Here is an 11,408-nt window from a genome sequence, read left to right on the forward strand (position 1 = left end):
CTTATGGACATTGAAAAACTGACCCCAAATCTCTTTCCCATGTGTCAGCCACAGGCCTGAAAGAGATGAATAGATTCATTCCTTTAAGGATACTGTTCCCAGAGGGGCAATTAGGTGGTGCAGTGAGATTGAGTGCTGGGCCTGGATTCAGGAAGATCTGAATTTAAATTTGACCTCAGACACTTAATAGCTGTGTTACCTTGGGGCAGTCCACCTGAGTTCTGTTTGCCTCAGTTTCCTCATCTGTAAAATATGTTGTGCCTAATTTACCAAAGATCGTCATGAGTATCAAATGAAATAACAATTATAAAGCACTTAGCACAATCCTGGCACATTGTAAATGCTATATAAATGTTAGCTTTTATTATCATTATTATTATTATTATTCCAGAAACCATTATCAAAATATACATTACCCAAGAAGGGCACTGACAGATTTTTATATTAGTTGTGATCAGGGAACTGAGGGAATAGGGCACAGAATGGGTAGATGTCGGAGGGGAGGAGAGGGATCGGGCTAGATCCTAGGCGCAGGGGTGGTGAACCTGTGGTCTTGGGGCCGCATGTGGCCCTGAAGTGCAGCCCTTCGACCGGATCTAGACTTCACAGGACAAGTCTGGATTCAGTCAAAGGTTGCATTTGAGGACCTAGAGGACCACATGTGGCCTTGGGGCACCCCTGTGGGGATGCTGTCCAGTATAAGGATAGTGGGAGAGGAAGCTACAAAAACAAACCTTTTGTTGACTTTACAATTTGGATCTATTTTCTAAAGTACTTTCCCCAATTCTCTAGGCCTTTGGAGAGGAGGCATTTGAGATAGGGACAGAACTAGCCATAGGAAGAAATATCCCTTTACGGCATTGCCAACCTTTGAAATCCAGAGACTGGCTGAAGCAGCAGATTTTATACCCTTTTGTGAAGTCGTTGCAGGAATTTCCCAACCTCACCAACAATACAGTTGCACTTCTGCAAAGGAGGAGGTGGGTAGTTTTAATTCTCTTTCCTCAAGGGAAACTAGAAGAGAATGTTGAATGAGAGACTGCTGAAATAGTTTCCTGGGCCAGAGGAGCCAAACAAAACAGAGACCTGTAACAAGATCAACTACTGCTTCCAATCAGAGACTCTGACACCCCAGATGTAGCTTCGACAGCAAGGTAAATTAAGTCAACACACTGGCCTGGGACTGGGTTGTGGAAAGATACTCTAAGTATACTGTAGAAGGGATTCTTAATCAGGTACGGATCCAGTCAGTCAGGAAACAGACATTTATTTAGCATTTGCTCTGAGGATACAAGGAAAATTAAAAAACAGTTCCTGCCCTCAAGAAGCTCACATTCTAATGGAAGAGACAATGTATACATAACTGAGGACATACAAAGTATATAGAAGGTAGTCTGAGAGTGAAAGGTACTAGTAGCTGGGGGGACCAGGAAAGGCCTCCTGTAGAAGGTGGGATTGGAGCTGAGTCTTGAAAGTATACCCCAAATATGTAGCAACTAAGCCAGAAAGACTTGTTTCTAACTCAAAGGCATGTTTCTTCGAGTTATTCGCTGAAACACACATAGAAACAAAGATTTCAAAGTAGCGTCTTTTTCTCTTCTTGTCTTAATAAGACACGGCTAAATATTTGTTTATGTGAAAAAACATTGGTGTGTATGTAGGGGGGAAGTATGACTGAGCTGCAGGCTAAATAGGAAGCAGTAGGATGTTTTGGCTGCCAAAAAAGGGGGGAAGGGTGTTGCATTGACAGGCATAATGCCCAGGAGGAGAAGGCAAGAGAGCCCTTGTCTTCTGCTTTGGTCTGGTCACATCTGGGGTATTGCGTTCAATTCTGTGAACTATAGTTTAGGAAGGACATTGACGGGTTGTAGAGTATCCAGAGGTGGTGACATGGGTGGTGACAGGTCTAGCTATGTTTCATTAATAACTCACTCATGTTACACTAGCAATAACTTAATATGGCTTGCCTCACAGAGATGTTACAAAGGCAAAATGAAGCATGTATAAAAAATGCTTTGAAAATTGTAAAGTATTTGACATGTATAAGAGGTTATTATTATTACTCCAAGTATTGTATTTAAAAGGAAATTCTGATTCTGTACCATTCTTTGTCCACTAATTAATGAAGGCAAGGCTACAGGGTTAAACAGATCCACTCTGGTCCAATTTGTACCTCAAGTAACCAAAGCGGTTTTACTAAAGTAGAGGTCTGATCATGTCATCTTCTTATGAATAAACTTTAGTAACTCCCTATCGCTTACAGCATCAACTATGAAATCCTTTGTTTGGCATTTAAATTTCGTCGCGACCTGGCTCCTTCCTATCTTTCCAGCCTTCTCACACTTTAGTCCACCTGCTGCTCCTTGCACATGACACTAACATCTCTTATCTCTGGCTATTCCTCATTCCTGGAATGCTCTACCTCCTCAACTCTGCCTCCAAGTGTTTCTGACTTCCTTTCAAGACTCAGCTCCAATCCCACCTTCTACAGGAGGCCTTTCCTGGTCTCCCCAGCTACTAGTACCTTTCACTCTCAGACTACCTTCTATACACTTTGTATATACTTAGTTATGTATATATTGTCTCCTTCATTAGAATGTGAGCTTCTTGAGGGCAGGGACTGTTTTTAGTTTTCCTTGTATCCTCATAGCAAATGCTAAATAAATGCCTGTTTCCTGCCTGACTGGATCCGTACCTGAATAAGAATCCCTTCTACAGAATACCTAACAAGTATAGTTAGGAATATGTAATTTTAATAATTAATCATTTTAATAAAGCCCAGTAATCTGGCCTTTGCTTGAAGACCTCCAGGGAGGACAGGCCCTCTAGGTCCTCAAGTGGGACCCTTTGATTGAATCCAAACTTCACAGAACAAATCCTCTTAATAAAAGAATTTGTTCTGTAAAACTTGGACTCAGTCAAAAGGCCAGGCCACACCCAAGGCCCGAGAAGGCCACATGTGGCCTCAAGGCCACAGGTTTCCCCACCCCTGGAGAGCATAACCTTTCCAGGTTTATCATCACTATGTTTAAGTAATCAGTTTTCTTTATGCACTGCTCTTTGAAGAGACTAGACCAAAGTGCAAGGAAGCAAATTAATATTAAAGAGTTTTTGTTTGTTTTAACAAAGAAATTTGAGGGTCAGTGTATCTAGGAGCACTGGATTTGAATTAGAGGAGCTATGTTCAAATCCAGCCTCCATGAATTATTTCCTAACGCAAGTCACTGAACTTCTGTAGCTCCTGCTTCTTCATTTGTCAAGTGAAGGAGCTGTATCAAATTATTTGTAAGGTCCTTCCCTACTCTTTTCCTATAGATACATTTTCTACATAGGGACATAAGAGCAGAGATCACTACCTGTATCCCCTGATAATAATTGATGGTCTGCAAGGGCCTTCTGAAGCATGAAAAAAAAGGTTAGTAGGAAAAGTAGACTTAAATTTTAGAATGCTCTTCAGCCAGTAGCATTGAAACATAGAGACCTTTTCAGTAGCTTACTGGATATAGTTATGTCAAGAAGCATTTATTCAGTACTTACTATGCTCCAAGCTAGCCCTGTGCTAAGCACTAGGGATACAAAGGCTGTGTTTGTGTGTGTGTGTAGTCCCTGCCCATGTCCCTTCAAGGAGCTCACATTCTAATGGGGGAGAAAATAAGCAAATAGGAACAATTGGAGGTTAGCTCAGAGGCAAGGCACTAGCATTGATGGGGACAGGGAAATGCCTCTTGAAGAAGGTAGGATTTGCACTGAGACTCGAAGGGAGCCAGGAAAGCCTGATGGTGTAACTTAGGAGTGAGAGCATTCCAGGAAGTAGCTGAGGAGGGACAGATTTCCAGGCAGTGGCTTAGGAGGGAGAGCAATCCAGATGTGAAGCACAACCAGTGAAAAAAGTCAGGAGATATAGTGCCATGTTCAAGGAACCACAAGGAAGTCACTGTTACTAGATCATAGAGTATGTGGAAGAGTCAAGTCTAAGAAGACTGGAAAGGTAGGAAGGGGCCAGGTTGTGGATTTTATGTCTTATTATGGAAGTAATAGGAAACCTTTGAGGTTTATTGAGTAGAAGTAGAAGAAACTGTCAGACCTGAGCTTTAGGAAGATCACTTTGGTAAGCTGGAGTAGGGAGAGACTTGAGGCAGGGAGGACAACCAGAAGGCAATTGAAATAGTCCAGGCACAAAATGCTGACAACTTATATTAGGGTGGTGACTGTTTTAGAGGAGAGAAGGGGATATATATGACAGAAGTGGTATAAGTTAAAATTTTGGGACTTGGCAACAGATTGGATATGGGGGTGAAAATGAGGAGTTGAAAATAACACTGCAATTTTGAGCCTGTGTAACTAGAAGATGGTGGTGTCATCAATAGTAACGGAAAACCTAGAAAGATGGGAAGGTTTTAGGGGAAAGATAATTAGTTCAGTTTTGGACATATTCAGTTTGATAGGTCCAGTAGACAGTTGGAGATGTGAAACTAGAGGTTGGAAGAGAGATCAGGGCTAGATAAGAAGATCTGAGAATCTCAGCATAAAGATAATAGAATCCATGGGAGCTGGTGACAGCACAAAGTGAAACAGAATAGAGGGAGAAGAAAAGAGGGCCAAGAACAGAGCCTGTGGGGGACACCCATGGTTAATGGGCATGACCTGGATGAAGATCCAGCAAAGGAGTCTAGGAAGGAGCAGTCAGACAGGTAGAAGGAAAACCAGGAAGGAGTCGAGTCACAAAAACCTAGAGATGGGAGAAGACAGTGATTGACTGCGAGAGCATGCAGAGAGGCCAAGAATGAAGAGGACTGCGAAAAGATTATTAGGTTTGGAGATTAAGAGATGATCCAGGGCTTTGGAGAGAGCAGCTTCAGAGAATGAGGTCAGACAGAGTGAAGAGAGTTAAAAAGAGAGGAAAAGGAGAGGAATTTAATGTAGACAGCTTCCTTAAGTTGCTTAGCGATGAAGTGGGGAGGAGAATTATTGGACGATAGCTAGCAGGAATATTCAGATCAACTGAGGGTTTTTGTAAGGATGGGAGACATGAGCAGTACACAGGGAGAGACTGAAGATTAGTGAGAGAGTGGGGGTCATAGAGGGTGCAATCTATTCAAGAATTCAAGATAGAATAGGATTAAAGGTACGTGTAGAGAGATTTGTCTTAATAATAATAGCATTTATACATTGCTTTAAGGTTTGCAAAGCACTTTGCGAATATTAATTCACTTTATCCTCTCAACAACCCTATGTATCTCCATTTTATAGTTAAAGAAATCAAGGCAAACAAAGGTTAAGTGACTTGCCCAGGGTCACACAGATGGTGTTTGAGGCTGGATTTGAACTCAGGTCTTCCTGACTCCAGGTCCAGTACTCTCCACTGTACCACCCAGCTACTAGAGGTTACCTGTCTTAGCAAAGCAAAGGGACACTTCTTCATGTGAGATAATGAGGGAAGATATTTGAGTGGTATGAGATAAGGCACAGTGGTCTTCACTGGCCATTTTTTTCCTTTCTACTATGCCCAGCACAGCCTTATTAATGTCAGGTGCTTAAGAAACGTTTGTTGAACTGAGCCAGATTTTCATCAGAAAATTCAGTTACTTAAGTTAAACATCAGGTTACTTGAGTTTAGGGAGAAGTAAGCACTGATTACATTTGGAACGAAAAAGATACTATGAGCATTTCATCTCTTTTTTTCCTCGTCCGTAGTGTCCCTTCTAGCTTTAGAGATAAGATCCTATTATCCTGTGACCTTCCATAGCACCGCAGCAGGAAAGCAGGAGACAAGTTTAGGGCCATCTATGAAGTGCCAACTTCATGGAAGTGTTGGATAATTTTTTTTAATTTAAGAATTAATTAAGAATTAACTTAAGAATTAAGCTTCTCAGTATATGAATTGCTCTTTAACAGGAAGTCTTTTTAGGAGGGCATTGAAAAGCTCACCTAAAAGAAATCTTTGGTGGTTTCCAGGTCAAATCATTCATTCATCAGATCTTGAAATGTCACAATTCTAAGAAGCCTTAGAAGTTACAGGATCATAGATATACAGGCCATCTAATCCAGCCCCCTCATTGTACTGGAAGGAAGGAAGCAAGTATTTATTAAGCACCTATGATGTGCCAGGCACTGTAGTAAGCAATTTACAAATATCTCACCTAATGCTTACAAGGAATAGGCCTGATGGAGCCTGCACCCTGGGCTTGTCACAGAGGGAGACTTGGTGATCTGGTGGGCAGGAAAGAGGAGGGGAGCTGTGAATCAGAAAGAGAAGTAGCTAGGTCTAAGGATTGGGGAGATCTCATTTCTTGAGGGAAACCTTCTTCTTTACACTAACACCACCCTTGGCAATCTAGAGGTCAAGGAAGACTCAGAAGGGTCAAAGGGCACTAAAAGTAGCAATGGCAGCCACTTTTCCCACAGGACAACTGGTCAATAAAGATTGCCCTAGGGGGCAGCTAGTACCTGCCCTGGAGTCAGGAGGACCTGAGTTCAAATTCAACCTCAGACATATAATACTTCCTAGCTGTGTGACTCTGGGCAAGTCACTTAACCCCAATTGCCTCACTAAAAAATAAAATAAAATTAAAAAAGATTGCTCTGCCCTTGGGAGAGACCTAGAGATGAGGCTTCCAGTCTTATTCTTTCACTAGCAAGTCACTTATATTCTGTGACTTATAGAAATCATTGCTTTCCAAGGTACTTTCCAGCCTTATCTATTTTATCAATGACTTGGCTGAAGCTAGAACAATTATCAACTTTGTGGGTGAAAGAAAGTTGGAATAGAGCCATGCTGGATACAAAGTCTAGATCCAAAAAAATCTTGACAGGCTAAAGTCATGGAATGGATCTAATAAGATGTAGGAATGAATGTCCCATCAAGGACACAGATACAGAGTTAGAGGAGGCATGTTTAGACAATAGCTCTTGTGGAAGTAGGTTGGGGCTTCTAGCAAGCTATCAACATAGCGATCTGGCAGCCAGAAAAGCTCATGTGATGATGAGCCAAAGGAGATGATAGTTTTGTTGTCCTCTGCTCTGGCCAGACCACATCTGCAATTCAGTTACTGGGCACCATATTTTAGGAAGGTCATGAACAAGCTTCAGTTTCTCCAAAGGAGGGTAATCAGGATATATGCCAGGCACTTTGCTAAGTGCTTTACAAATATTATCTCATCTGATCCTCATGACAATCCTGGGTCATAGATGCTATTATTAACCCCATTTTCAGTTACGGAAATGAGGCAAGTAAAGGTAAAGTGACTTGTCCAGGATCACGTGGCTAGTAAGTGTCTAAGGTCAAATTAGAACTTCAGGTCTTCCTGACTCTGGTCCCAGTGCTCCGTTCATCATGCCACCAAGTTGACTATAAATAGCACAGAAGAACAAGAAACCTGAAAACTAACTCTAAAAAGCAAACTATACTAGCACCTAGTCTGAGGGTTCCTCTTGTTCAGCTTTCTTGGCATTGAGTGAATTATTCCATCTCAACTGCCCTATGAAGTTGGGCCAGGAGGGATCATGAAGCCCATAGGAGTTCAATGATTTGCCCAAAGTCACCAAGTAAGTTAATAGCAGAACAAGAACTGGAGCAGAGGGGGTCCCTTGCCTTGCCATGGCATTCCAAGGCCAGTGTGAAAGCTTTTGATCAGCATGGACTGATGCTGAACAAAGTGAGCAGAACCAGGAGAACATTGTACACAGTAACAGCCATGTTGTGCAATGACTAACTTTGATAGACTTAGCTCTTCTCAGCAATGCAAGGATCTAAGACAACCCCAAAAGACACACAATGGAAAAAGCTATCCATATCCAGAGAAAGAACTATGGAGTTGGAACGTAGATCGAAGCATACTACTTGCTTTCTTTTTCTTCTGTTTTGTTTTGTTTCTTCTTTCTTGTGGTTCCTCCTATTGGTTCTAGTTCTTCTTTACAACATGAATAATGTGAAAATATGTTTAATAGAAATGTATATGTAGAGCTTATCCAGATTGCGTGCCATCTTGGGGAGGGAGGTCAGAAGGGAGGGAAAGAAAATAAAAACTCAAAAGCTTATGGAAGTGAAGGTTGAAAACTAAAAATAAATTTTTTGAAAAAAGGTTTTTGGCGTAACTGAAAGATTTGAATTTTAAGAAACTGGTTTTACTTCCTGGCCCTCTCTGGGCCTCAGTTTCCTCACCTGTAAAATGAAGGAGTTGAACTAGATGACCTCTAACTTCATTACTAACTTCTGTTCTGACACTGACCTCAGTCTTAGAAAACCCCTGGCTGTATTCAAAGCAGAGGTCAGGTGTCAAGTCTTACTGAGGCCTTTTCTGACCACCACTGCCATTGATTTACTTCCTTCTATTCACCTTTAATACCAGTACACATTGCATTCCCACTGGTAGAATGTAAACTCAGGGAGGGCAGGCACTGAAGCATCTTTGTTGTTCTCTCAGCACCTGACATGGTGCCTGGCCCATAGCGGGAGTCTAATAATTATTTATTGAATTCAATTGAACTAAGCAGGCTTACATTGTCCATGGACAATGAAATAGTTCTGTTGAATTTTGCTTGATGACACTTGAAGCAATGCTAAGAGAATGCATTCAAGAACATTTGAAGCACATAAGCCTGTGTATTTCTTCCTAATACATACACAAGGAGGCAAATCTGCGGGACTAGAATATCTCAATCCACTTATTCAAATCCATATTGCTATGTCCTTTCACAGGCTCATTCCAGGGTCTCAGCTTCTCTATACATACATGGAGAGATCAATGACTGTCCTTCAAATAGCCCTCTATCACCCTAACCAGGACAAAGGCATCTTTGAAGACATCCCTCATCACCTGGAGCATGACACTACCCATCTAGTCATTGGGAGAGGCCAGAACGCCCATCTCAAATTCAGGCTTCCTGGAGTCTCTCGCCACCATATATCCCTGGAGCCATATCTGGAGAAGGGAAATATCTGTCTGACATTCTGTCTGAAGATCTTGAGCAGAAGCAGCAGTGTGTGGGTGAATGGACTGACCTTGAAATACCTGGAGCGAGTCCCACTGACAGCAGTTAGCAAAGTCATATTTTCTGGAGTCCAGATGGTTATTCATGTTGAGGATGGTGCTTCTAAAGAAAAGTTTGCCTGCTGTATGCATTTCAGCTGCTCACCCCTGATTTACAGGGCAAAAGCAGAAGAGACAGATGAGTTTGAAGACATCCAAGAGGACCCAGAGCCCCCACAAGAGACCAGGGAGTTGAATTAAACTCCAGCATTTGAGGGGGTTTTGACTTGAATTTTTAGTATCTCAGGACAACCTTTTCCCCAGCAGAGCAGGACAAAGGAGGAGAAATAGAAATATAACCCACAAGGGAGTTTCAGGACAGTAAGTTTCACTAGCCCACTGGGTAAAAAGAACTCCCTTGGTGATTACAAGATCTTAAGATATTAAAACAAGTTCCCTAGAGTCTAACACGGCACAGCCTGCTGGCCCAGCTCAAATAATGAGCTAATTCTAGCAGGAATAAAATGTCTTAAATGGTTACATCTATGGAAGGTAACTGTATAACTTCATATATTTTTAAAGGCCCTATGGGGCCTCCAAGATGGGGGAAACTATGTGTAAGCATGTCTTCATATATGGTGTTTGATTTTTCCCTCCCTATATCACCCTTTTGCTTAAATGTGGGTTATTTTATGTTGTTAATTTTGTGTTCTGTCTCCAGTGTGGTAGATGTAAGTTACTGAAGGAATGTACCAACATACGTAGCAATTACGTTTGTGGTGATATGAAGTTACCTTTGGCTTTTAAATCCTCAAATGCACTTAAGGCTTATGAAAGTCTGTATTTAATAAAAATTTATGTATTTCATTAAGTTGGCATATTTAATAGAATTTTCTGCTCTTCAACTGTATCAAATGTACCCTTGTGTTATCATCCAGAGAAAGAATGGAAATGAAATAAAAAAGGCATTAAGGGTCACGGAAGAGGCTGAATCCTAATGGGTAGACAGAGCCCTGGACTAGGAAATAAGAGACCTGGCCTCTAAGCTGTTATTGCAGCCAACTCCCTCCCTCCTTGGGTATGACCCTTCAATTCCTTCATCTAATAAATGAGGGTGTTGGGCTAAAGATTCTCCCTCCCAGCTTCAGTAATACATGACCTTCACATATGTATTTCTTCCTTTGAAAAGTCAGAGACAGAAATCAAAGAATCAAAGTTCTAGAGTGGGAAGGCAAATCAGAAGTCAGGTCTTCTAACTCCCTCATTTTACATATGAGGAAACTGAGGCCCAGAAGGGCTAAGTGATCTCCTCAAGGTCACATTAAACAAGACAGTGAGTGGTGTCAATTAGTGACAGAATCAAGGAACTTAAAGTTGACAGGGACACCAGAAGCCATCTAGCTCGATCTCTTTCTACATCATTTATTTGATAAGTATCTATTAAGCACCTCTATTCAAAGTGGTTTACTTTACATTTAGGGCTTCCTGAAGAGTGGGATTAGCTTTTGCCTTTTTTTTTTTTTTTTTGGTATCCTCAGTGTTTAACACAGCACCTGGCACACTGTGGTAAGCGCTTAATAAATGTTTATTGACTATTTACTATTGATGAGGACTTGAATATTCAAAGGTAAAAACAAAACAAGCCCCACCCTTCAAAACTTCACATTACATTCACAATATTAGGTATACACAAAATGAATAGAAAGCAATTTGGATGCATGGAAGGCACCAATAGGGAAGAAGAATGGGATCACTAAAAGCTTCATAATGGAGGGGGTGCTTGTGGTGCTTGAGAATCAAGGCAGACATGAGGAGGGAATGCATTCCAGGCCATGCAAAAATAGGAGCTGGGAGATTGTGCACAATATCTGACAAGCAATCACAATGCCTTAACCTGAAGATTTCCAGTAAAAGGGACCCCACTCTCCCTTGAGGTGGGCCATTCCATCATCTTTCTTGTCATTATCCAGGAATTTGGAGCTTCCTAATCATTGCCTTCTTCCCACCTAAATGGTTCTGTCTCAATGCTTAGATGTGTCAGGTCTTCGGCTATTTGAGTGATGGTTAAGGGAGCACGGCTGTAGGAGGCATGACTCAGGTGTGAAAGGCAAAATAACTAATCGAGTCATTAGAAATAAGCTGACTATTTTCTCTCCCACTACCGCCCCTTCTTGATTTCACTGTTCATGCTTAATGTGCTAAACGTCTTGCTGAGGTTGAAAACAGGACAGAGACAGAATAATGTAACAGAAAGGGCCTGGCCTTGAGAGGCAGCAGGCCTGGGTGGCATTCACAACCCTACCGCTTAACAGCCCTGTGACCATAGACAATGCACTTAACCTCTAGATAAACATTAGTTGCCTCTTGTGTCTGGTATGAATAATAATTGCCTCACCTATCTCACAGGAGTATTTACTTAGTAAATTTTAAATTTAAAAA

The 11,408-nt window shown here is 41.5% G+C and overlaps 1 protein-coding gene across 1 annotated transcript; it reads left to right on the top strand.

The window, feature by feature from the left end:
- Positions 1 to 956: 956 nt before the first annotated feature.
- TIFAB (TIFA inhibitor) lies at positions 957 to 9,840 on the top strand. Its single transcript, XM_020991112.2, has 2 exons — positions 957 to 1,154; positions 8,699 to 9,840. The coding sequence occupies exon 2, from the start codon at positions 8,733 to 8,735 to the stop codon at positions 9,228 to 9,230; it is 498 nt and encodes a 165-aa protein (XP_020846771.1). The 5' UTR covers positions 957 to 1,154; positions 8,699 to 8,732; the 3' UTR covers positions 9,231 to 9,840.
- Positions 9,841 to 11,408: the final 1,568 nt, after the last annotated feature.

This window comes from Phascolarctos cinereus, unplaced genomic scaffold, assembly GCF_003287225.1.
Source record: "Phascolarctos cinereus isolate Bilbo 61053 unplaced genomic scaffold, phaCin_HiC Scaffold_2;HRSCAF=192, whole genome shotgun sequence".
Classification (NCBI taxonomy): domain Eukaryota; kingdom Metazoa; phylum Chordata; class Mammalia; order Diprotodontia; family Phascolarctidae; genus Phascolarctos; species Phascolarctos cinereus.

Excerpts from the sequence above, each read along its gene's own strand:
- TIFAB (XM_020991112.2), top strand. The coding sequence starts at position 8,733 with ATGGAGAGATCAATGACTGTCCTTCAAATAGCCCTCTATCACCCTAAC.